The sequence below is a fragment of the Bison bison genome, unplaced genomic scaffold (genome assembly GCF_000754665.1).
Source record: "Bison bison bison isolate TAMUID 2011002044 unplaced genomic scaffold, Bison_UMD1.0 scf7180017864471, whole genome shotgun sequence".
Classification (NCBI taxonomy): Eukaryota; Metazoa; Chordata; class Mammalia; order Artiodactyla; family Bovidae; genus Bison; species Bison bison.
The window spans coordinates 27,946,946-27,970,824 of NW_011495032.1; the positions used below are offsets into that span (position 1 = coordinate 27,946,946).

The 23,879-nt window shown below is 38.2% G+C and overlaps 1 protein-coding gene across 2 annotated transcripts in view; it reads left to right on the forward strand.

The window, feature by feature from the left end:
* The window catches only part of PARD3B (par-3 family cell polarity regulator beta), a 1,088,076-nt gene that overhangs the window by 882,379 nt on the left and 181,818 nt on the right, over nt 1-23,879 (forward strand). For both annotated transcript variants that reach the window (XM_010861024.1, XM_010861023.1), the window contains one exon: nt 20,786-21,088. In XM_010861024.1, the coding sequence (XP_010859326.1) occupies nt 20,786-21,088 (303 nt within the window). The remainder of the gene's footprint in view (nt 1-20,785; nt 21,089-23,879) is intronic.

The window sequence follows — 23,879 nt, forward strand, 5'->3', positions numbered from 1 at the left end:
TATGAAGTGATGGGATTGGATGCCACGATCTTAGTTTTCTGAATGTTGAGCTTTAAGCCAACTTTTTCACTCTCCTCTTTCACTTTCATCAAGAGGCTTTTTAGTTCCTCTTCACTTTCTGCCATAAGTGGGTGTCGTCTGCATATCTGAGGTTTTGATATTTCTCCCAGCAATCTTGATTCCAGCTTGTGCTTCCTCCACCCCAGCGTTTCTCATGAGGTACTCTGCATATATGTTAAATAAGCAGGTGACAATATACAGCCTTGATGTACTCCTTTTCCTATTTGGAACCAGTCTGTTGTTCCATGTCCAGTTCTAACTGTTGCTTCCTGACCTGCATACAAGTTTCTCAAGAGGCAGATCAGGTGGTCTGGTATTCCCATCTCTTTCAGAATTTTCCACAGTTTATTGTGATCCACACAGTCAAAGGCTTTGGCATAGTCAATAAAGCAGAAGTAGATGTTTTTCTGGAACTCTCTTGCTTTTTCGATGATCCAGCGGATGTTGGCAATTTGATCTCTGGTTCCTCTGCCTTTTCTAAAACCAGCTTGAACATCAGGAAGTTCACGGTTCACATATTGCTGAAGCCTGGCTTTGAGAATTTGCTAGCATGTGAGATGAGTGCAATTTTGCAGTAGTTTGAGCATTCTTTGGCATTGCCTTTCTTTGGGGGAAAATATGAAGTCCTAAGACTCAAATCACAGTGGTGAACCAGCCGCAGGAAGACCTGAGGGCAGCCGGTTTCAGGCAGAAAAAAACAGCAAGTGCTAAAGAAGCCTGAGGCAAGGGATGCCACAGGATTAGAGTTTGGTAAGGAGAACAGAGAGTGGCCTAAGCCAAGTCACAAAGGAGTAATGTCTAGTAATATAGCCTCCTTGTTCATTGTAAGGAGATTAGATTTTGTCTAAGTGTAAAAGAAAGATATTCTGTACAGAGCAGTAGTTAAACATCTCTTCTTTAAGAGATCAGCTAGCCTGGTATTTAAAAAAGGATATGTTTAGCCATATCCTTCCTCTTTTTTAAAATGTATGCTTCTTTACTGCTAGTAGATGGAGCCTAAATAAGATGTAATTGAGGGAATTGAAGGATATTTCCTCACATCTTAAAATTCAGACCACTGCAGTACCCTGCTAACCACAATAAAATATGCCAATCCCTCCCTTCTTCCCAACACTTTATAGGCTTTACTTTTTACTTTACTTTTGCAATTTACAGTTCCAATAAAAGAGAAACCAAGCCTCTTTTTAATATTAAGAAGTTACCTCTGTTAATGATAAAACCTGGAGCAAAGGGTCCTAGTTGGACCAAGGAATAGGGAGTCAGTCGAGATGAGTGCTGTGCTTGGAACTGAGAGTGAATGCTCCAAAGAATATGGCTGGTATAGTATCTAGTGGTCTTTTTGGAGGAATGAATGAGGACAGGTCAGTAGACTCCCTTGTCAAGGGTCCATTGCCTGTCATGTCAAATAAAAAATCTTTGCTGTAATTCCCAAGATCATGTACATATAGAAGATGGTCCTTTTAAAAGCCTTCCTCCAAGCTCCACACATGCAAGTTGGAACCAGTGGTTGTGGTTGAATATTTCTCCTCTGTCCCTGTTGGAGAAAGCACAGGGTCATTTCTAGTAGCTGTCTTCTTACCTAATTGCCCAACGGTTTTTTTGCAGAATCACCCTAGGCAGCAGGCGCCACATGGATTAGTTTTTTGGATCTTCTCTCGTGGCTTCATGATGGGGATCATCTAAAATGGTTTTTGGCCTTTTCCATGTTCCATCCTTAATGTGTACGTGGGGGAAGGCCAGTTGCAAAGGATGCTTCTGGCACGGGATCATCTCTAATAAGCAGACCTTACTCTCTAATAAGCAGATCCTGTTCCTTCGGGGATTAGCAGGAGACTTTGATTTTCAGACCTGATGGGCAAGCCTTTGGGTCTTCCACTTGGCACTCAAGTGTCCTCTGTCCTTTTTGTCTAGTCTAACATAGGTTTTAGTACGTAGTCAACACTCAGTAAACCTGGGAACCAAAGTAACCAAACTGACTGAAGGGCCTCCTTTTAGGCATGTATCTGGACTTCTGAGAATAAAATCTATATGGTTTCTCTAGGACAGGGTCACATCTTTAAAAGCCAAAAGTGACAATCCTAATAAGCACTGCAGAAAATAGAGTGGTTAAGTAAAATATTTTACTGACCTTTGAAAAGTATCTTGCATAAAAAGGATAGGAAAAAGACTGTACTTTATGCTTCTTAAAACTCTCCATCATTGGGGGAACACAGGTTGGCTAGATGGAGATAGTGGGTATAAAGCATGTGTTTATCCTTGTCTCAAATGCAGTCCAGGGCTCCATAACTAAAACAGTCTTCTCCAGGCCCTATGGAGGCTGGTAGTATTTCTGGAGTTCTTCGTGAACTCAGAATTCTTTTAAAGAAGATTCTCTGTGACCTGGGAGTGGGCTTCATAGTCTTGAGAAACCTGGCATCTGTGACTAGGAAAACAAAGGAAACAGAGCAGTGTGTGCTGTGTGGGTGTCCAGTTCCCAGCACTTCAGCACATTTTTGTGTGAGTAAACTTAGAGAGAGAGAGAGAGATCAAAGACATGTCCAGGAGGGCACTGTCCAGGTGTGAAATTCCAGGTGACAAAATAGAAGGAAAAGAAGAGTTAGAAGGGAATGGAAAGGAAATGAAGCTAATTTCCTTTGATTCTCTGTATTTTTCCTGTTTCCTCCCCCAGGAAACTTATGCAGACTTCCAAGTACCCCAAAACAGTCAACATTAGGGACTCAGCCCCATTCTTTTCCATATGATGACAGCCACCACTATGTCAAAGGGCAGCCATTTATTTTTGCTGATATCACCGCTGGCAGTCCCTAGGATTAAAAGTTGCTGTATTCCTGATTATTTTAATACAAAACATTTACTTTCCTCTTGATCCCAACGTGCTTACAAATAGTGGACACATATGAACTGGGAGAATTTAAAAATAAATAAGGGTATTTTTTGCTTTGTAAAATGTTAATAAGAATAATAATGAAGCACATCAGGTCATGAGCTTTGTACTACCAGGAGACCCCCTCAAGGGCAGATTCTTATGCCTCACTTTTCAGCATTAATTTGGCCAGCAACAGGGAAACGTCTTCCAGTGGCTTCCGTGCCTGATGGCAGCGTTTGTAGGGGCCCAGTGTAGGATTGCTGCAGGAGACCCAGGCATTGTCAGAGTAGACAGTGTGCACATGCACTCTTGCCACGCATCCTCATCCTCTCCTCCCCCAGCCTCTCCTTGGGGCTGATTTCCCATGAAAACTAAAGATGTTTACTAAGCACTTCTGAGAAATGTGTCCACATTATGAGAATACAAATTACAGGAACTCAGTACATTAGCAATGGAGAAAATTTAATGGGTCTGGGAAAGGTACAAATTTAGGGAAAATGTAAATGGCAATAATAGGAGAACCTTCACTGAATGGCAGTTCTCTTGAAATGGTAGAATTTAGTAACAGCAGGAAGGGACAGAAGAACCTTGCCACCTAACATTTTTAAAAAAGCAGCTAATAGGTAGGAATTGGAAATTACTGCCATGAGTTTAAACTGTGAAATATATTTATTCTTGAATAGATTAAAAAAATTTGATTTGGGAAATCTAATTAGTTCTTGGTTATGTGGGTTAATCTTTGCTAGAGTCATTCCACCTAGGCAAAGAACCACCTAAGATCCCCAGAATCACAATGGTCTGAAACCACACCTGACTCACAGGCTTTCCAAACTTCAATGTTTGATCTGCTTTAATAGGCATCAGTGTGACCTTTGCCCCATGATATTTGGCAAACCACAGGCACAAAGTCATGTGCAATACTCAAACATAATATCCATGATACATAGCATTATTTGATTTTGAAAACCAAGAAGGACTCCATGGGCTACATGTGTGTGCAAAGAGAAAACCATGAAGAAAAATTCTAAGAAGATTCAACTAACAGCATTAAAGAATTTGCATATCAGTATTACAGAATACAAAACTTGCTGCACAGAAATATATTTATATCTCTTTATTTATTACGAGAGAGGTGATAAATTATCCCATCAATCTAGTTCCCTTAGACATCAGGTCTGGTTTGGGCTGACAAGAAAAATGGACAGGACAAAAGGAGATCATTTTGAAAATGTTATAGGCACCTGGGCAGGAATGAGAAATATTAAAAATATTAATAGTTAAAATAGCTTTGTCGAAAAGAAGAAGCATTGATCACAAAGATTGCATGCAATTGTATTGACTGTTAGAATAATAATGATGGTGATAATAATAATAATAATTTTTAGAAAGCCTGTAATTGTTCTTGGTCAGGTACACTTGCAGTCTTGAAATGGCATTCATAAGGAAAAGCTGAAGAAACTGGGCCTGTTCGCTGGAACAAAGGATAATTGTACTGACCTAATTGCAGCTTCTATTATAAAAGCAGAAAGGATAGCTGGACAAATTATCTCCACTGTCAAAAAAGAAAACTGAACAGCAGGTAGTTTATAATCTCTTTTAATGATGCTACTTCTTTTACCCTATAGCTCTCCCCTGAAAAACCTTTTCTGACCTCGAATACTGGTACCACTACAGGCAGCAACCTCCTCTTCTACTATCTATTCATCTCTGGCTCTGTTGTTCAGACTCACACAGTAGCAACAAAGACAATTCCAGCACCTACATCTTCCTAACACTGGTCAAGTCAGGCAGTTACACTGTTGACACATTCCTCATGACACAAATCAATCAAAAAATTGTCTGCAAAAGTAACAACAGTTTACAAAGCTTTTGAAGGTAAAGTATAAAGTACGAAATACTAATGAATAACTTTTCAGTGAAATTATAGAAGGCAAATGACCAATTCAGAAAAAATATGCAATTTATATACAAAGAGCTCATATCACAACTACACAAAGGTCTTTGAAAAACCGAGGGGAAAAATGACAATCTGATAGAAAAATCAGCAAAAGATATGGACAGCTCACAGAAGAGGAAATGAAAATGGCCCTTAAACATATGAAAAGATACTCAGCATCACATAATAAGAGACAGGCTAATTAGAACTTCACTGAAATATCACTTCTCACCCAGGTTGATCACATGTCCCAGAGTCTTGTCACTTGGACTACAGAGAAATGGGACTCCTCCTATACTACATGTGGTAATGCAAAATAGAACAATCACAGAAGGAAATTTGTTATAATCTAGGAAATTTATATGTGAGTTTCTCTTTGACCTTGCAGTCATACTGCAATGGCAAAAATATTTTGCAAAGATTCATCATTATAACATTATTTATAATAGCAAAAAAGTTTGAAATACCCAAATGTTCAAAAATATGTGATTCATTAGGGAAACAAAAGCATGTCCACACAGTAGACTACTGTGAAACTTTTTTTTAAGTGAGAAAAATCTCTGTTTACTAATATGGTATTGTCTTTTAGATACTGCTATGTAAAAAAGCTGAAGTATAGGAGAAAATGCTTCAAGTAATCTACCTTTTATGGGTACAAATATATAATACTGGTTTTTTCACTTGAAAAAAATAAATATATGTTTTTTAAGATAAGGAAGACTTTTGAAAGCTCTAAACCTACATGTTATATACAGCTGAATTTGGCAATAGAAATGTTTTACGTAACTTATCAAATGAAATTAAACTCAAAGAAACCCAAAAGAAATCCCTCAAAATGGAAAGCGAACCAAAATGAGTAACCTAATAACCTAACATTGGTTGCATAATGATTCACAAAAAAGAAATACTTGAAGTAATATGGAACAGCGTTTTGACTCTACATATTTTGTGGGATATATTCTGACAAAATATAGAGCCACTGGGAATTCCTTGGTGGTCTAGTAGTTAGGATTTCCATTGCAGGGGGCGCAGGTTCAATCCCTGGTTAAGGAAGGAAGATTCTGCAACCCAAGAAACAACAAGAACAACAAAAATAGAGCCATGAAAATCTTAAATTTCTTTCAGTAGTTTGTTAGTAATATTGGTATTATTATTTCAAAACTATATGTACTTAAAATCATATATATGCACTTCAAGAAGCAACAGTGAGAACCAGATATGGAACAACGAACTTGTTTCAAATTGGGAAAGCTGTACTTCAAGGCTGTATATTGTTACCTGCTTACTTAACGTATAGGCAGAGTACATCATTTGAAATGCTAGGCTGGATGAAGCACAAACTGGAATCAAGATTGCTGGGAGAAATATCAATAACCTCAGATACACAGATGACACCATCCTTATGGCAGAAAGCCAAGAAGAATTGAAGAGCCTCTTGATGAAAGAGGAGAGTGGAAAGGCTGGCTTAAAACTCAACATTCAAAAATCAAAGATCATGGCATCCAGTCCCCTCACTTTATGGCAAATAGATGGGGAAACAATGGAAACAGTGAAAGACTTTATTTTCTTAGGCTCCCAAATCACTGCAGATGGTGACTGCAGCTGTGAAATCAAAAGACGCTTGCTCTTTGGAAGAAAAGCTATGATCAACCTAGACAGCATATTAAAAAGTAGAGACATTACCTTGCCAACAAAGGTCCGTCTAGTCAAAGGTATGGTTTTTCCAGTAGTCATGTATGGATGTGAGAGTTGGACTGTGAAGAAGGCTGAGCACCAAAGAATTGATGCTTCTGAACTGTGGTGTTGGAGAAGACTCTCGAGAGTCCCTTGGACTGCAGGAAGATCAAACCAGTCCATCCTAAAGGAAATCAGTCCTGAATATTCATGGGAAGAACTGATGCTGAAGCTGAAACTCCTATACTTTGGCCACTTTTTGCAAAGAACTGACTCATTTGAAAAGACCCTGATGCTGGGAAAGATTGAAGGTGGGAGGAGAAGGGGACGACAGAGGATGAGATGTTTAGAAGGCATCACTGACTCAATGGACATGAGTTTGAGCAAACTCTGGGAGTTGGTGAGGGACAGGTAACCCTGGAATGCTGCATTCCATGGGATCACAAAGAGTTGGACGTGACTGAGTGACTGAACTGAACTGATCAGATCAGATCAGATCAGTCGCTCAGTTGTGTCCGACTCTTTGCGATCCCATGAATCCCAGCACACCAGGCCTCCCTGTCCATCACCAACTCCCGGAGTCACTCAAACTCATGTCCATCGAGTTGGTGATGCCATCCAGCCATCTCGTCCTCTGTCATCCCCTTCTCCTCCTGCCCTCAATCTTTTCCAGCATCAATGTCTTTTCAAATGAGTCAGTTCTTTGCAAAAAAGTGGCCAAAGTATAGGAGACAATGAATGCCACAAAGAGAGTAAGCAATACAATTGATTGAAAACCTTTAATCTCTATTTTTTTAAAACCCTAAATCTCTATTTTTTAAAAAACATCAGCTTTTTAAACACCAGAAGTCTAAAATGATATTCACAACCCTTTATCTCCCCTAAAAAGATATATTCTGTCTTCTTTATACTATGTATAATTCAGGGTAATCAAAAATACCCAAAATTTTGAGGCTGTTTTTCTTTGTATACTAATCCCAGCTAATAAATGTAAGAGGGATAAGGACTTTTAAAATTACCATTTTGCAACCCCTAAAGAAATCATTAGTTCAGGCAAAAATCTTCAATGGAAGAAATAATTAAATGAGTAATTGATTAGGGAACTTTGCAGTGGAGCCATCAGGATCACCCTAAGCATCATTAAGTAAGATGTGAGGTCATATGCCCCCTGAAATGGCACAATTCAAAGCACATGCTTCCTGTAAGGTATTTGTATCAGTTTCTTAGGCTTGCTGTAACAAATTACCACAAACTTGACTTAGAAGAGAAATATATTCTCTGTTAGTTCTTTTGTAAACCAGAAGTCTAAAATGAAGGAATCAGCAGAACTGTTTCCTTCCAGAGGCTCTAAGAGACAATCCCTTCCATACCTCTCTCCTGGCTTCTTGGTGAAAGTGAGTGAGAGTCACTCAGTTGTGCCTGACTCCTCTCTCCTGGCTTCTGGTGCAAAGTGTTAGTCACTCAGTTGTGTCCAACTCTTTGAGACTCCGTGGACTGTAGCCCACCAGGCTCCTCTCTCCATTGAATTTTCCAGGCAAGAATACTGGAGTGGGTAGCCTTTCCCTTCTCCAGGGAATCTTCCTGACCTAGGAATTGAACCCGAGTCTGCACACTGCAGGCAAGTTCTTTACCATCTGAGCCACCAGGTGGCTCCCCGCAATCCTTGACATTCCTTGGCTTATAGATGCTTGACTGTAATCTCTGCCCCCACCTTCAGGATGCCTTCTTTTCTGATTCTTCTGTCTTTCCTCTTTAAAAGGACACTTGTCGTTGGACTTAGGGTTCATTTGGAGAATCCAGGATGATTTCATCATAGATGTTTAAGTATACCTACATAGACCCCTTATCCAAAACAGGTTATAATAGCAGGCTCCAGGTGGATAAATCTTTTGGAGAACCAATATTCACCCACTACAGTACTCTTTCCAAAAAGGTTGAACCTAAATATCTCAACAGCACTGTCTAGGGTGGTAGCCAATCACATGTAGCTGTTTAAATAAAAAATGTGTACCTTAGTCACACTAGCCAGATTTTAAGTGCTCAGTAGCTGCATGGGGCTACTGTATGAAACAGCCCATATATAGAACATTTCCATCATCGTGGAAAGATCTATTGGGCAGTGCTGCTCTTGAGCTACTTTTCATAAACAGGAAATATGGGGGATGTAGGAATAAGTTAAATCACACTATGAAGATGCAACCAAATCCAGCATGTGGGACCACGTATAGGACAATCTGCCAGGTCTCTGTAACAATTCAATGGCATGGAAAAATAAAAAAGCAAAAATGAAAAAGAATACATGTCTGTACAGGAAATGGGACTTAAGATACATTAACAAATTCAAGGTGTAGATAGATTTTGGAACCTGATCCAAGTAAGTTCAATGGAAAAGACAGATGTTTTTAAGACACTTGGGGAAATTTGTTTATGGACTAGGACACCGAGGGATATTATTAATTTTTAAGTGGGCTAAGTAATAGAATTATTGTTATATAATAAAAATGTTTATGATTTATTTGATATACCTTCTGAAGTATATAGGAGATAAACGACTAGGTTTGGTTACAGAACACTTAGCAAAAAAGTTTGAAGGAAAGAATAGATTAAAAATGTGCCTAAATCTTAATAATTATTGCAGACAGAACTGGGTATAGGCATATGGGGGGTTATGTCTCCATCTGAGTACCTGACAGCTTTTGTTATAAATTTTTAAGCATGCTCATGTTTAGACTTTTTGTGGTTAGTATAAATGAAAGAAAATTTAATATTGAAGTAGAACACCTGGGTGGAATTCAGGAATCCAGTTCCTTCCACTTAATAAATATGACCTCTCAGACAAAATACTGAACTTCAGTTTCCTCGTTTATAAAGTTGGGACTTTTGTAGCTTGTGAGAATCAAGTTATACAATCATGGGGGGGGAGTCACAAATATTATTAGTATCTAATAATAAGAATAATCCAAAGGAGTTATGCCATCTTATACTTCCACTAGTCGTGTATGAAAATTCTAGATGCTCCTCAGCCTAGCTAACATTTGGTGTTGTCATTTTTTTTCATTTTAGTAGGTGTATCTCATTGTGGTTTTAATTTAAATTTCTCTAGTGACTTACAATGCTGAGCACTTTTTCATTTGTTTAGTGGGCATTTCTAGATCCTGGTTTGTAATCCATCTGTTGAAGCCTTCTGCCAAGTTCTAATTGGGTCATTTTTAAAAATTATTGAATTGCTATTATATTTTTAAATGTATTTGATACAAATCCTTTGTTAGATATGTGTGTGCTGTGAGGAGTGTCTCTCATTTGTCTATTGTTTTCTTGATATGTTTTATTTTTTTGTTGTTGTTTTCTTGATATGTTTTAATGAGAAGGTTTTAAATTTAATGAAGTCCAGTTTACCAATTTCTTTTATGGCTTATGCTTTCTGTGTCCTCTCTTGACCTACTCCAAGGCTGTGAGGATATCCTTTTTTATTTTATTCTAAAAGTTTTATTGTGATTTCCTTCATGTTCAGACCTGTCTTCCATCTTGAATTGATTTTTGTTATGGTATAACACAGGACACAAGTTTCTTATTCCCTTTATGGATATCTAGTTGTTCCAGTACCAATTGTCAAAAGAAATGTCCTTTCTTAAGTGAGTTTTTTGCACCTTTATTGTAAATCACTTCACCAAATATGTATGAGTCTGTTACTGGACTCTGTTTTTCTGTTCCATTCATTTATGTGTCTAACCTTTGGCTTGATTACGAAAGCTTGTAGTACATCTCAAATTTGGTAGTGTAAGTCGAACTTTATTTTTATTTTGCAAAATTGTTTTGGTCATTCTTGGCTCTTTAGCATTCCAAATAAATTTTTAAATCATACAAATATGAACAATAAGCCTGCTAGGAGTTTGATTGAGATGACATTGAGTCTGTAGAACAATTTGAATGAATTGTAATGTTAATAATTGAGTTTTCTGATCAACATACAAGATAAAACTCTCCATTGATTTAGATCCTCCTTAATTTCTCTCATCGGTATTTTATTGTTTTCAGTACCTCCTCTTAAATTTATCCTTAAGTTCCTAATAGTCTTTAATCCCATTTTAAGTGGTATTGTTTTATTACTTTCACTTGCTGATTATTCACTCAGTATATAAAAATACAATTTATTTGTTATGTTCGATTTGCATCACACAACATTAACAATAAAAGCTATAATTCAAGAAACTCACCTGGTATAAAATTTAAAAGTATATGTAAAATACTGAAAGAGTTATCAAACCAAAATGATTTTTCTAGTAATGTTCAGTTCAGTCATTCAGTCCTGTCCAACTCTTTGCAACCCCACGGATTGCAGCATGCCAGGTTTCCCTGTCCATCAACAACTGCCACAGCTTACTCAAACGCAACTCCAAGGAGTCAGTGATACCATCCAACCATCTCATCCTCTATCATCCCCTTCTCCTCCTGCCTTCAATCTTTCCCACCAGCAGGGTCTTTTCAAATGAGTTAGCTCTTCACATCGCCTGGCCAAAGTATCAGAGTTTCAGGTTCAGCGTCATTCCTTCCAATGAATATTTAGGACTGATTTCCTTTAGGATGGACTGGTTTGTTCTCCCTGGAGTCCAAGGGACTCTCAAGAATCTTCTCCAACACTACAGTTCAAAAGCATCAATTCTTTGGTGCTCAGCTTTCTTTATAGTCCAACTCTCACATCAATACATGTCTACTGGAAAAACCATAGCTTTGACTAGACAGACCTTTGTTGGCAAAGTAATGTCTGTGCTTTTTAATATGCTGTCTAGGTTGATCATAACTTTCCTTCCAAGGAGCAAGTATCTTTTAATTTCATGGCTGTAGTCACCATCTGCAGTGATTTGGGAGCCCAAGAAAATAAAGTCTGCTACTCTTTCCACTGTTTCCCCATTTATTTGCCCTGAAGTGATGGGACTGGATGCCATGATCTTAGTTTTCGGAATGTTATTATTAGATTTTAAAGAAAAGCAAACAATTTGCCCCAATAAGCAAAAAGAACAAGTTGTATAAGTAATTTATGACAATTAAAATTAAATTGTCATCCAACTTTTCACCATCAACACTTTGTCACAAAAACTGGAGAATGGCATTTCACTTCCTAGTTTAAATACTCAAGGAAGAAAGGAGAGCCAGTAATTTTGTATCCAGTAAAACTGGCTTTCATATGTATGTTGTCAACTTAAGAAGCATTATGCCATGAGTTCTTCCTGAAGAATTTAGGAAACCAGTGGTCCCCAACCTTTTTGGCACCAGGGACCAGTTTTGTGGAAAATAATATTTCCCCAAAGTAGGGTCATGGGGATGGTTTCAGGATGATTCAAGCCTATTGCATTTCTTGTGCACTTCATTTCAGTTGTTAATACAGCAGTTCCTCCTCAGATAATTAGGCATTAGATCCTGAAGGTCGGGCACCCCTGTAGTACATGACTGCATCTTCAGGGACATAAAGATTGTGGTCTGAATAAGTTACTTGTGCACTGATGTGTGTGTGCTCAATTGTGTCCGACTCTGTGACCCCACGGACTGTAGCCCTCTGGGGTTCTCTGCCCATGGAATCTTCCAGGCAAAAATACTGGAGTACATTGCCATTTCCTACTCCAGGGGATCTTCCTGACCCAGGTATCAAACTCCTGTCTCTTGCATCTCTTGCACTGGCAAGCAGATTCTTTACCACAAATGAGTTAATTATAGAACTAAAAGTTAAATGAGAGTTGAATAGAAGTATAGCATATAGCAGCTCTATAGTTCAAAAATGTAGATATAGAACTACACAAATGGAGGGATGAGGAGAAGACGTTTATAAAAAAGAGTAGTTTAACTCTTTTTAATAATCATATTGGTGGTGCTCATGGTATTCTTAGCTCAAAACTATTATATGTGTAATATAGAGTAAAGCAAGTTGTAACCATGTGATATGTAGTTCCAGAGTTTTCTGTATCTTGAGAAGCAGAATTCTTAATGTGGAGGAAAGGAGATATATATAAATCAGACATGCTTGTGATGCAGAAGGAACACATGGAAACCTTCTGGAGTATCCTGCAAAAGTTGAGTTCTTGATCTCGGTAATCATTACAAACATGTTTGCTTTATACCAGTTCTTTAATCCATAGACTTGTTTTATATAAATCTCTGTATCTTTCTTTTATTTTATAATAAATGGCTAAACAAACAAAAAGTTGTAATAGGATTTTCCTCACCAAAAACTTTATTGTTAGGCAAAACTTACATTATGCAAACCTAATAGAAATTTGCCAATAATTTTTATTAAATGTGTTACTTTTGTTGGGAGCTGAAGGTGGGTACCTTGAACCAGTGTGTTCTACCACATCAGACTTACACCCCAGTGTTAAGTAAATCATGGGTTTCTGTGCCTCTTGGCTTGCCTTCTCTCTGAGTGCCTCACACTACTTACATCTATCTTCCGTCCTCCTGGAGCAAGTTCCTTCAAAGCCCTGTTCATGTGGCACTGCCTTCATGATTCTTCCTCGAGATCATTAGGGTGAACTGACTTACCCTTTGTACACACAGCATCTTTGTTTTACCAATAAATTGTTATTACTTGTTTATATCTGGTTGATAGTGAGCAGGAGTTTGATATTGTTCCTTTTCCCTTTCTGGTATACAGTTAAATATCAACAATATTAGTCAATAAATCAATCAGCCAAAATTAGCAGAAAGAAAAACATGACACTCAAGAAGCTTGTAGTTTAGTTATGGAAGCTGAATATCCAGAAATGAATTAATGAAAGATTTTTTATTTTGTTTTGGTTTTTTACAAAGTAATATATAACAATTGCAGATAAATAGAGAATTTACTGGATTCATGAATTCGAGAGGGGGAGAATTATTGAGGTCTATGAGGAGCTGTAAATGAGTGAGTTCAGCCTTCAATCTAGAGAAAATTAGAATCAAATAGTTGATTAGTGGAAAATGGGTACATTAGGCCAAAGCAGTTGATTTGCAAGGGACCAAACAAATGTTCAATAATTTGAAGAAAATTATCGTCATAAGTGAGTTGGCAGGAGTCATCACAAGTCATGTTTAGAAAGAAAGAATGTCCAATGGTACCTGTGTAGTTCTGTTTCAATTTTGGTTCACTACAACAGTCAGTAAGTAGTTGTAAGGGACTTTTTATATTTTAAATTTTTTTAAAAATAATCCTAAAATTATATGATATAATAATTCAAATAGTATACCTTTAATTCTACTCTCCAAGGGCAATCAGTTTATGAATTTTTTGTGTATCCTTTCCAATGTTTCCTATGCATGTATAAAGATAATTTTGTGTCATACAAATATTTATGAATACCTAGACCTATATTTTAATGGCAACCCACTCCAGTGTTCTTGCCTGGAGAATCCCATGGACGGAGAAGCCTGGTGGGCTGCAGTCCATGGGGTCGCACAGAGTCGGACACGACTGAAGTGACTTGGCAGCAGCAGCAGACGTATATTTAGGAGAAGGCAGTGGCACCCCACTCCAATACTCTTGCCTGGAAAATCCCATGGACGGAGGAGCCTGGAAGGCTGCAATCCATGGGGTCGGTGAGGGTAGGACACGACTGAGCGACTTCACTTTCACTTTTCACTTTCATGCATTGGAGAAGGAAATGGCAACCCACTCCAGTGTTCTTACCTGGAGAATCCCAGGGACGGGGGAGCCTGGTGGGCTGCCGTCTATGGGGTCGCACAGAGTCTGACACGACTGAAGCGACTTAGCAGCAGACCTATATTTATATTTTATCTCTTTATAATACAGGAATAGCATGACCTTATCTTTAAACTGCAGAGTACTTCATTTCCCCTATTAATGTACATTTAAGCTATATCTTATTTTTCATCATTATTATAGCATACAGTGTGTTTTTCCTTTTGATCATCTGGGATCCTTTCAGTCGCTCAGTCATGTCCAACTCTTTGCAACCCCATGGACAGTAGCACTCCAGGCCTCCCTGTCTATCACCAACTCCCGGAGTTTACTCAAACTCATGTCCATTAGGTTGGTGATGCCATCCAACCATCTCATCCTCTGTCATCCCCTTCTCCTCCTGCCTTTAATCTTTCCCAGCATCACGGTCTTTTCAAATGAGTCAGTTCCTCACATCAGGTGGCCAAAGTATTGGAATTGCAGCTTCAGCGTCAGTCCTTCCAATGAACACTCAGGACTGATCTCCTTTAGGATGGACTGGTTGGATCTCTTTGCATTCCAAGGGACTTTCAAAACTGTTCTCCAACACCACAGTTCAAAAGCATAAATTCTTCAGCATTCAGCTTTTTTTATAGTCCAACTCTCACATCAATACATGACTACTGAAAAAACCATAGCCTTGACTAGACGGACCTTTGTTGGCAAAGTAATCTCTGCTTTTTAATATGCTGTCTAGGTTGGTCATAACTTTCCTTCCAAGGAGAAAGTGTCTTTTAATTTCATGGCTGCAATCACCATCTGCAGTAATTTGAGAGCCCAAGAAAATAAAGTCTTTCACTGTTTCCACTGTTTCCCCATCTATTTCCCATGAAGTAATGGGACCGGATGCCATGACCTTAGTTTTCTGAATGTTGAGCTTAAAGCCAACTTTTTCACTCTATTCTTTCACTTTCATCAAGAGGCTTTTGAGTTCCTCTTCACTTTCTGCCATAAGGGTGGTGTCATCTGCATATCTGAGGTTATTGACATTTCTCCCAGCAATCTTGATTCCAGGTTGTGCTTCATCAAGCCCGACATTTTGCATGATGTACTCTGCATATAAGTTAAATAAGCAGGGTGACAATATACAACCTTGACATACTCCTTTTCCTATTTGGAACCAATCTGTTGTTCCATGCCAGTTCTAACTGTTGCTTCCTGACCTGCATACAGGTTTCTCAAGAGGCAGGTCAGGTGGTCTGGTATTCCCATCTCTTTCAGAATTTTCCATAGTTTGTTGTGATCCACACAGTCAAAGGCTTTGGCATAGTCAGTTATCTATTTTCCACTCTATTATTGGGCTTTTGTTTTTTGTATTTCTCTTCTGCCGAAAATTTGTTTTATTTTGTTTTTGTTATTGTATTTCATATACTTATTAACTTTAAGTGGTAACTGCTGATGCTTTCCTTAGAAAAATGGGGAAGTAAGTACATTGAGTATTAATACTTTCCCCTAAATCACCTACTTATTAGTATAATGATACTACTTTTATATTAGCAGAGTTTATAATATTTACATTTTTCTATAATGATTTGTCCTACAAAATGTTTAGCCTTCATTTTCTATTTAATTGAATGTTTTTCTCACCTCCATGTCTGTCATTCCCCAGCTTTGCTGGGCTGAATTCTTAATTTGAATTTAGTTCTTGGCTGGATGCTTTTCATTATTAAGTAATTTTTCAAGATAGGTCAACAAGTGTTGCATTCTTTTCCGAAATATTTTTTGGAATGTTTTCTGAGATGTTTTCTCAGATGTTTTCTGAGATGTTTTTCTTTTTTCTTTATTCATATTCAAGGACAGCTTGAATTTGCCTGGATTTTTAGATGACTTGGTTTTTCTCTTGACACTATACTTACGCTTACTGCATGCATAACCTCTAATATTTTCTTTTACTATATTTAATTTTTTAAATACTTATTGTGATCCATTAAGTTAATTTCATGTTTTATGGTATTTAGTTTTTTTTAATCTATACTAAAATATAGTCTTATATGACAAGGCATAATGAGCTAAGGTTGCCAGCCACTTCAGTTCCATATATTCTCTCAAAATGTCTTCAGGCCTGGTCTGAGTGCACTACCTTGACAGCTTTTCCATGACCTGACATTTTGGGAGAGCAGATCGCTGTAGCAAGAGATCAGCCTGGACCCTGATGCTGGGAAGGACTGAAGGCAAAAGTAGAAGAGGGTAGCAGAGGATAAGATGGTTACATAGCATCACCAACTCAATGGACACGAATTTGAGCAAACTCTGGAAGGTGGTGGAGGACAGAGGAGCCTGGTGTGTTGCAGTCCGTGGGGTTGCAAACAGCTGGACATGCCTTAGCAACTGAATAACAACAACAGTGAAGTCTCTTAGATGATTTAAGGTTTTATTTTGCTAAGTTTGTCTTTGTTTATCTTGCTCTGGTCATCCTGCCTTATCAGCTACAGAGTGGACTGATGTTCCTTTCTCTTCTCTTCATTTACCTCTATGAAGTTTCTTCAAAGTAGAAGGAAATTTCTCTCTCAGTGGAAATTTCTCTCTTTTAGCTCTCTCTCTCCTCCACTTTCAAGTTGGAACCTCACAAAGATTTACCCTACTATTCCAGCATCATACCCCTGTCTTTAAACTCTCTTTTTTAATCAAAAGTTTGTCTGTAATTCTCTGGTCTCTTTCTCTTATTTTCAGTAAAATGTCTACCCTGCTAGAGATGAAGCTATATATGGACTCTTGACATACTACCTGTTTTGGATGGAGTTCAAATTTTAGTGCATGGTTTGAAACGATGACTGTATCCTAATTCTATGGTAGATGGAATTTCTTCTCAATTTCTCAATCATTCATTCATTTAGAATTCAAGGAACAAAGTGGAATAACCACACTCTTGCTCCATCATTTGTCACATTCTTTTTTTAGAAAACCTTGATCTGACAGTGATGCAATAGAAATACTCTTTGAAGAAGATTATTCTAGTACCTTTTAAGGTATAAATTGGGACGTGGTGACATACAAAAAAATCTTAGCATAATCCCACCAGCACAACCTAATAGAACTTGCAGTGTTAGAATTAGCCTCCATTTGGACTGTCCAATATAGAAGTCCCGAGCTCATTTAGCTGTTGAGTACTTACAATGTGGCTTATGAAACTGAGAAACTGAATTTTAAATATTCAAAAATTGTAATTAATTCCAGTTTAAATTTATGTAGCCTCATACAGTTAATGCCTACCATGCTGGATGGTGCAGACCAGGCAATATAAAGGCTGGACACTACTCTATGGCTATAGAAATGGAAATAAAATAGGCTATCCATGAGTTAGAATGGAAAAAAAGAAACAAATGTTTTTGTAGGGGAAAAGAGAGGCAGGAGACTGACACAATTCAAAGGCAGTGTGCTGGGAAGAATGAGGAAGCTGGTGGTACCATCCAATAAAAAGGGAGTACTATCCAGGACTATTCTGAAAAATAGATATTTTAACAGGTTGAGTTCCCAGTGGTAAAGAGACGTCTACGTGGAAATGACTATAAACAATTAGAATTCTCACACTGAATTGGGATAGAGGGAGGTCAGAACAACCAAAAAAAGAAGATCTATTTCCTTGACATTTCTCTCTTGAGAGAGTCTTTTCTGCTTCCATATAATGGCACCCCACTCCAGTACTCTTGCCTGGAAAATCCCATGGATGGAAGAGCCTGGTGGGCTGCAGTCCATGGGGTCACTAAGAGTCTGACACGACTGAACAACTTCCCTTTCACTTTTCACTTTTCACTTTCATGCATTGGAGAAGGAAATGGCAACCCACTCCAGTGTTCTTGCCTGGAGAATCCCAGGGACGGGGGAGCCTGATGGGCTGCTGTCTATGGGGTCGCACAGAGTCGGACACAACTGAAGTGACTTAGCAGCAGCAGCATACCCCTTTTCAGAGATTGCCTTGTCCTCCCCCACATGGAGAGATCCTGATATATGGCATAATAATGGTGGTTCAGAGAAATTACTGTTTCACCTACTGAGTGATTAATATGAAATTAGTTACTGAAGCACTCAGTGGCACAGAAAAGATCAAGGAGAAATTTCGTTTTGTTTTAGAAAGAAAAGTACAAGATAAAATACTGCTTTGCATATATGGAGTACTTTTCATCTGAGAATCTTTACATACTCAGCAAGCTTAATTAATGAGAAAACCTCTGAGAAAGAGAGTGATAAAATAAGGAATACAGAGTCTTGTGTTCTGTTTCTGTGATTCTTTGAAAAATCAAGCTTGGTGTTTTCCTCTTTCATTAATGCATAAGTGTAGCCCCGTGTGGCAACCATGAGATGTTCATCTTTCCACTGAGTGATTTATCTAGAAAGTCTCCCACTTAGGCGGAATAGCAACCACACAACCCCACCCCCCCGCCCCCGCAACTTTATTGATGTCCTATGCTCTATTTGCAATGGATATCCGTCCCTGCCATCACAGTGCAGCAAGCATCCTGATAATCCAGTCTGCACCATCCCTAGAAAGATTGTTTTGTTACAGAATGGGGCATGTTATCTTCTTCATCAAAAATTATTCAAAACAAACATCCGTGAATCTGGGACTAACATGCATTGAAAGAGGATAGGCAGGGCCTCTTAACGGGTATCCTACTGTGTAATCTTCCTTTCATCTTCATTCAACATCCCTTGGAGATTCAAGCTCCCCTTTGCACAAAATATAAATTCGTCTCATTACTTATGTGTAGGGTACATAATTTGACCTAGTCAAAAGAGATATGCAATAATATATCGTGACATTTATTTTCATCTGTTGTGACTTGACGATACTGTTTTTATGTCCTATACCTTCTTCTTCATATTTTTATCTTTTCTTCCTCCTCTTTACTCAAAGGGGGGGAAAAAAACATTCTACCAAAAGGAAAATACCTTGAAAGATCATGGCTTTTAAAGATTTTTACAAAGAGTTTGATGTTCTGTAAAATAAAACTAGCTGCTGTGTGCAAAAACAGCTGTTTTTATTTGAAGAGGAAAAGATAGCGAATTCAGTTTTTATTTTTTCACTCATGTAGGCATTCAATATATATTTCTAGGCAGATATAGATCTTTCACTTTTAGCCCACAATCCTTTCATATTCTCTGAGCCCAGGTCTTCAGATTTATCCCCATCCTTTCTTGAGCCCTTCTTTCACCTCCTGGGCCAGCATTGTCTTACTTTTCTCCTCCTGTACTCAATGCACCTTATTTGCCCAGCTATATGTGGTTGCATTCTTTCCCCTTTAGTGGAGAACACCTCCTGACACCATCATATCACCGTCATCCACTAAGATGCCACAGTGACTTGTCCATTTTAACATGTAACTGGGAATTTAGGAGATCCAATCTGACACTTTCCAGATTAAATGTCAAATTTTCAAAATTCAGATGGGTTTGGAATACACTGAGCTGTATTTTACTGCTCTCATTCCCGGTAGTCTACACGGTACACTGATTAGCAGTAGCATTTTGTAATATCACTAAAGGCTTTAGTGCTGTGGAGTTCTGCCAGTAATGGTGTTTAATTCACTTATATGTGCCAATTCGTCTCTGTCAGGAGCCTATTAATTTCACTATTTTACTCTGTCCCTAGTCTCTGTATAATGAAACACAATGATCCCCATTTGTGTAACCAAAAACTTAGAGTCTCTTATAAATTATCTCTGATACCACTGCTTTTAGTGACCAGAAAGCCTCTGTATTTCTTTTTCATAGTTAAATCAATTTTTGCAAGCGCTTTTCTTTAGAAGAATACACTAAAAATCAAAGGCACCAAATAAGAAAGTCACAGACAAAGTATAAGATTCTGATGGGCTCTTTGACATGCATCCCTTTCCCAAGGTAGGCTTCTAGAATATTACACCAAAGATGGACTGTTCCCATGAACACAGCCCATTTATAGAGAAGAAATGTTAATAAAAATCAGCCTCTGACTCTGCAATCAGCCTAGTCATCAACAGACAAAATGTTTAAATAACTATAGCATTGCTATAAAAGTAAAGGTGGTGTTGTTTAGTTGTTAAGTCATGTCCGACTCTTTTGCAACCCCATGGACTGCAATCCACCAGCTCCTGTGTCCGTGGGATTTCCCAGGCAAAAATACTGGAGTGGGTTGCCATTGCCTTTTCCAGGAGACACTGTAACAAATAAAATGTTAGTCATTCAGTCATGTCTGATTCCTTGTGAACTCATGGATTGTAGCCAGCCAGGCTTCTCTGTCCATGAGATTTTCCAGTGAAGAATACTGAAATGGGTTGCCATTCCCTTCGCCAGGGGACGTTCCCAACCCAGGAATTGAACCTGAATCTCCCACATTGCAGGCCAATTCTTTATCGTCAGAGCCACTAGGGAAGCATATGTAACAAATAAAAGTCAGAAATATAAAATGAATCCTGTGGAGTTTGCTATTAGCATTTCTGCATGATGTGATCTTCAGTATCCAGAAAAGTGGCAGTTAAATAACTGACAAGAAGTAATTAACATGGATTCAGGAGAGTCTATCATTGTATAAGCATTTAAACTCACATATATCTTGTTCTACATTTTTTAGGATTGGAGCAAAACATCAGGAGCTAAGGGAAAAGCAGGCAAGAAGTCTTATTGATTATGCTACTGGTGCAATTGGATCACTGCATGATATGGACGATGATGAAGTGGACCCCAACTATGCCAGAGTGAACCACTTCCGGGAACCATGTACATCAGCAAATGTCTACAGGTCTCCATCTCCACCTCGGGCTGGACCACTGGGCTACCCTCGAGATGGCCGTCCACTGTCTCCAGAGAGAGACCACTTGGAGAGTCTCTATGCCAAGGTCAACAAGCCATACCATCCACCAGTGCCAGCTGACAGGTAATGTAACTTATTGAAAGATGAATGTGGTTTTAATTCAGTAAGTTTCAAATCATCTCCACTGCTAAAGCAGATAAAAATATATCCTTCAACCTATTAAAACTGAAATGACATAGTACCCTTGACAAGTGCTATGCTTTGACCTACCCGTAGGGTATCAGCCATCAAAAATAAAACAATTGCCAGTTATAAGGTGGCATGAATGAATAGCAGTAGTTGAGTTCATGAGGCAACAGGGAGCAATTTTTGAAGGAATGCTATAACAGAGAACTAGTGATGAAAACTTTGAAGGCATGTTATCCTTTCTCCTAAGAGTCCTACTATAAAAGACGGATTCTAGAAGATGGCATGACTCTTGAAGGTGAGGGGTCAGAGAAGAAAGTGTTGATTTCTAAGTCGGTGTAATTGTAGATAACCTCTGAATTGCAGAAGACTCTGAAAAGATTGAGATTTTCTACTGAAGGCATGTGTGATCCTGTATAGATATTCCTGGGTGATCAGAGGTAGAAAAGGAGATAATCTTCGCAAAAGGAGTTTGATGAAGTAGAGGAAGATAAGAGGTGACAAGGCCAAGGATCTTAAGGTTTAGCAGCTGAGGAAAGAGATAATAGGACCATCTGTCAGTACAATCAAAGTAGGTAGGGAGCAGGATGATTCCAACCCCACCTCCTGCCAGAAGCAAAATGCCTCATTTCTTGAAAGGCTGGTATAAGAGAGTGTTAGTCAATATACATTGTTAGGTGACCCTTGGAATTACACACACAAGGAATGAGTTGACTGACCTTGGTTTAATCTGCTGTAACTTGAAGTCTGGAGGGAGGAGGTATGTGTGTGGTGGGGGAGGGGGGTGGCTGGGTGGCAAGCACAAAGAACTCTCATTCTAGATGAAAAAAAAAAGACTTGTTTTCCAGATTCCCTTTGGTCCTGACAACCACCCAGTCCCTATTAGTAACCAGCTTTTGTGTGATAGCATGATATATTGTATATGTTTACCGTTTACATTTCCCCAGCTGGGTGATATTATGCACTTTCAATTAAGTTGGGGAGAGGAAGGAAAATCATGGTGTTTTTATGCAGACTGTAAAGTGCAGCTTCACAAGACTGATTACCTTTCAGAGCCTTTCCAATAACCAAGTGGGAAGGAAGGAGCAATTTTTAATCCTTACTGTCAAGCTTCCAGGTTGATAGTATTAAAGAAAGATGGTCAAGTTTTTCTTTGGGATAAAATGAAAATATAAATTCCTGTGACTGTGTGAGAGGGTGTGAGACAGCCATAACAAAACTGTTAATTCAAAGGACTGATTAAGAGCTGGTCTTTTTCTCCCAAGCCTTTATAAAGGGTTGAATTTTTATCACATAAATGATGGTACCAAGCATGAGTCTCTTCTGGCCCAGACAAAAGCCAATCTTACCTTCTCTGAATCAGATAGGTCTTCATTGCAAACCCATTGGCAAGTGCCCTCTGCTAGAATTCCAGTGCAGAACTGTTTCTATGAACCTCCAAAGCCAATGTTTCTGATTCTAATTCCATGAAAATAAATACTAAGCATTCTAATTTTAAAAATTTATTGTTCAAATGCGTGTGAAAAGGTCTGGGTTAAGCCATATTGAATAGGTTTTCTTACTTCTGTCTTCTTATCCACAATAACTAACATACCTTGTAAGTTTCTAAGAGGAGCATACACAGTTAGCACTTCTTCTCAAATTTTTGTCACCAAAGGCTTATTTTTCTTTCTAGATCATATGGCTATTCTTTGGAACACTGGGAGACTCTACCTGATACTAATTTTCACCCATGTAGATTTGACCTGGACAGAAATTTCTTAGGATAATTGTAACTGTAGCCACTATAGAATGATATTAGGAAATATATATATATATATATATTTATATATAAATATATATATATATATTTTTTTTTATTACTGCATAGCCCAGACACGTGTAAGGAATATTCTTTCCTTTGGCTCTAACCTCTCTGTATTAATAAATGATCTAAAGTTCTTTAGGTGTAGTTTTAGACAGTTGTCATATTTTGGGGTAGCATATCAAAGTGTAACTATGCTCAGAATTATCTTTATTCTCTTCTTATCTTTAACCATATTTAAGATTTGTTCTGCTCCTTGTTCTTTAAATCTTAAGCAGTTTTTGCCTCAGCACATAATAAGCATTCAATAATGTTAGCTATCATCATCATCATTATTACTTGTTTTTATCAATGAAATTCTGAACTCTCCAACATGCCTGGGTCCTAGTAAGTCTAAGAAAGTTGCTGTGACAATAGTGCTCATAGGCAGGAACTCTGAGCTCTAACCCTATCTTATTTACAGTTAGAGACCGGTCATTCATTTAGTCATCTATCCAGTCTTTCAGTCACTCAGTGAGTATTTGTGTTCTAGCTACTGTTTCAAGCTCTAGGAATGTTACAATGATGACTAAGAGGTGGTTCCATTCCAGAGAAAATTATATTCTAGGGAGGAGATCGACACATATAGAAATAGATAATTACAATTTAACGTAAACAGAAGAAAAAGAAGCTTTTCTAACTCTGCTGCTCACGAAAGGTCTCCAAAAGGAAATAATATCTGAACTGGTTCTGGAAAGATTCATACAAATTGATCAGATACAGAAGAAAGATTGTTTTCCTTATAGACAAGTTAGCATGCACAGGGGTGAAGTGACCGGAAAGAACAGGGCACTTTAGGGAAGCTCAGAACATGGAGAGTGGATGGGAAGGAAAATGACAGAAGATGAATCTGGAAAGCAGATTGGAGCCAGGCTGTGCATGAAT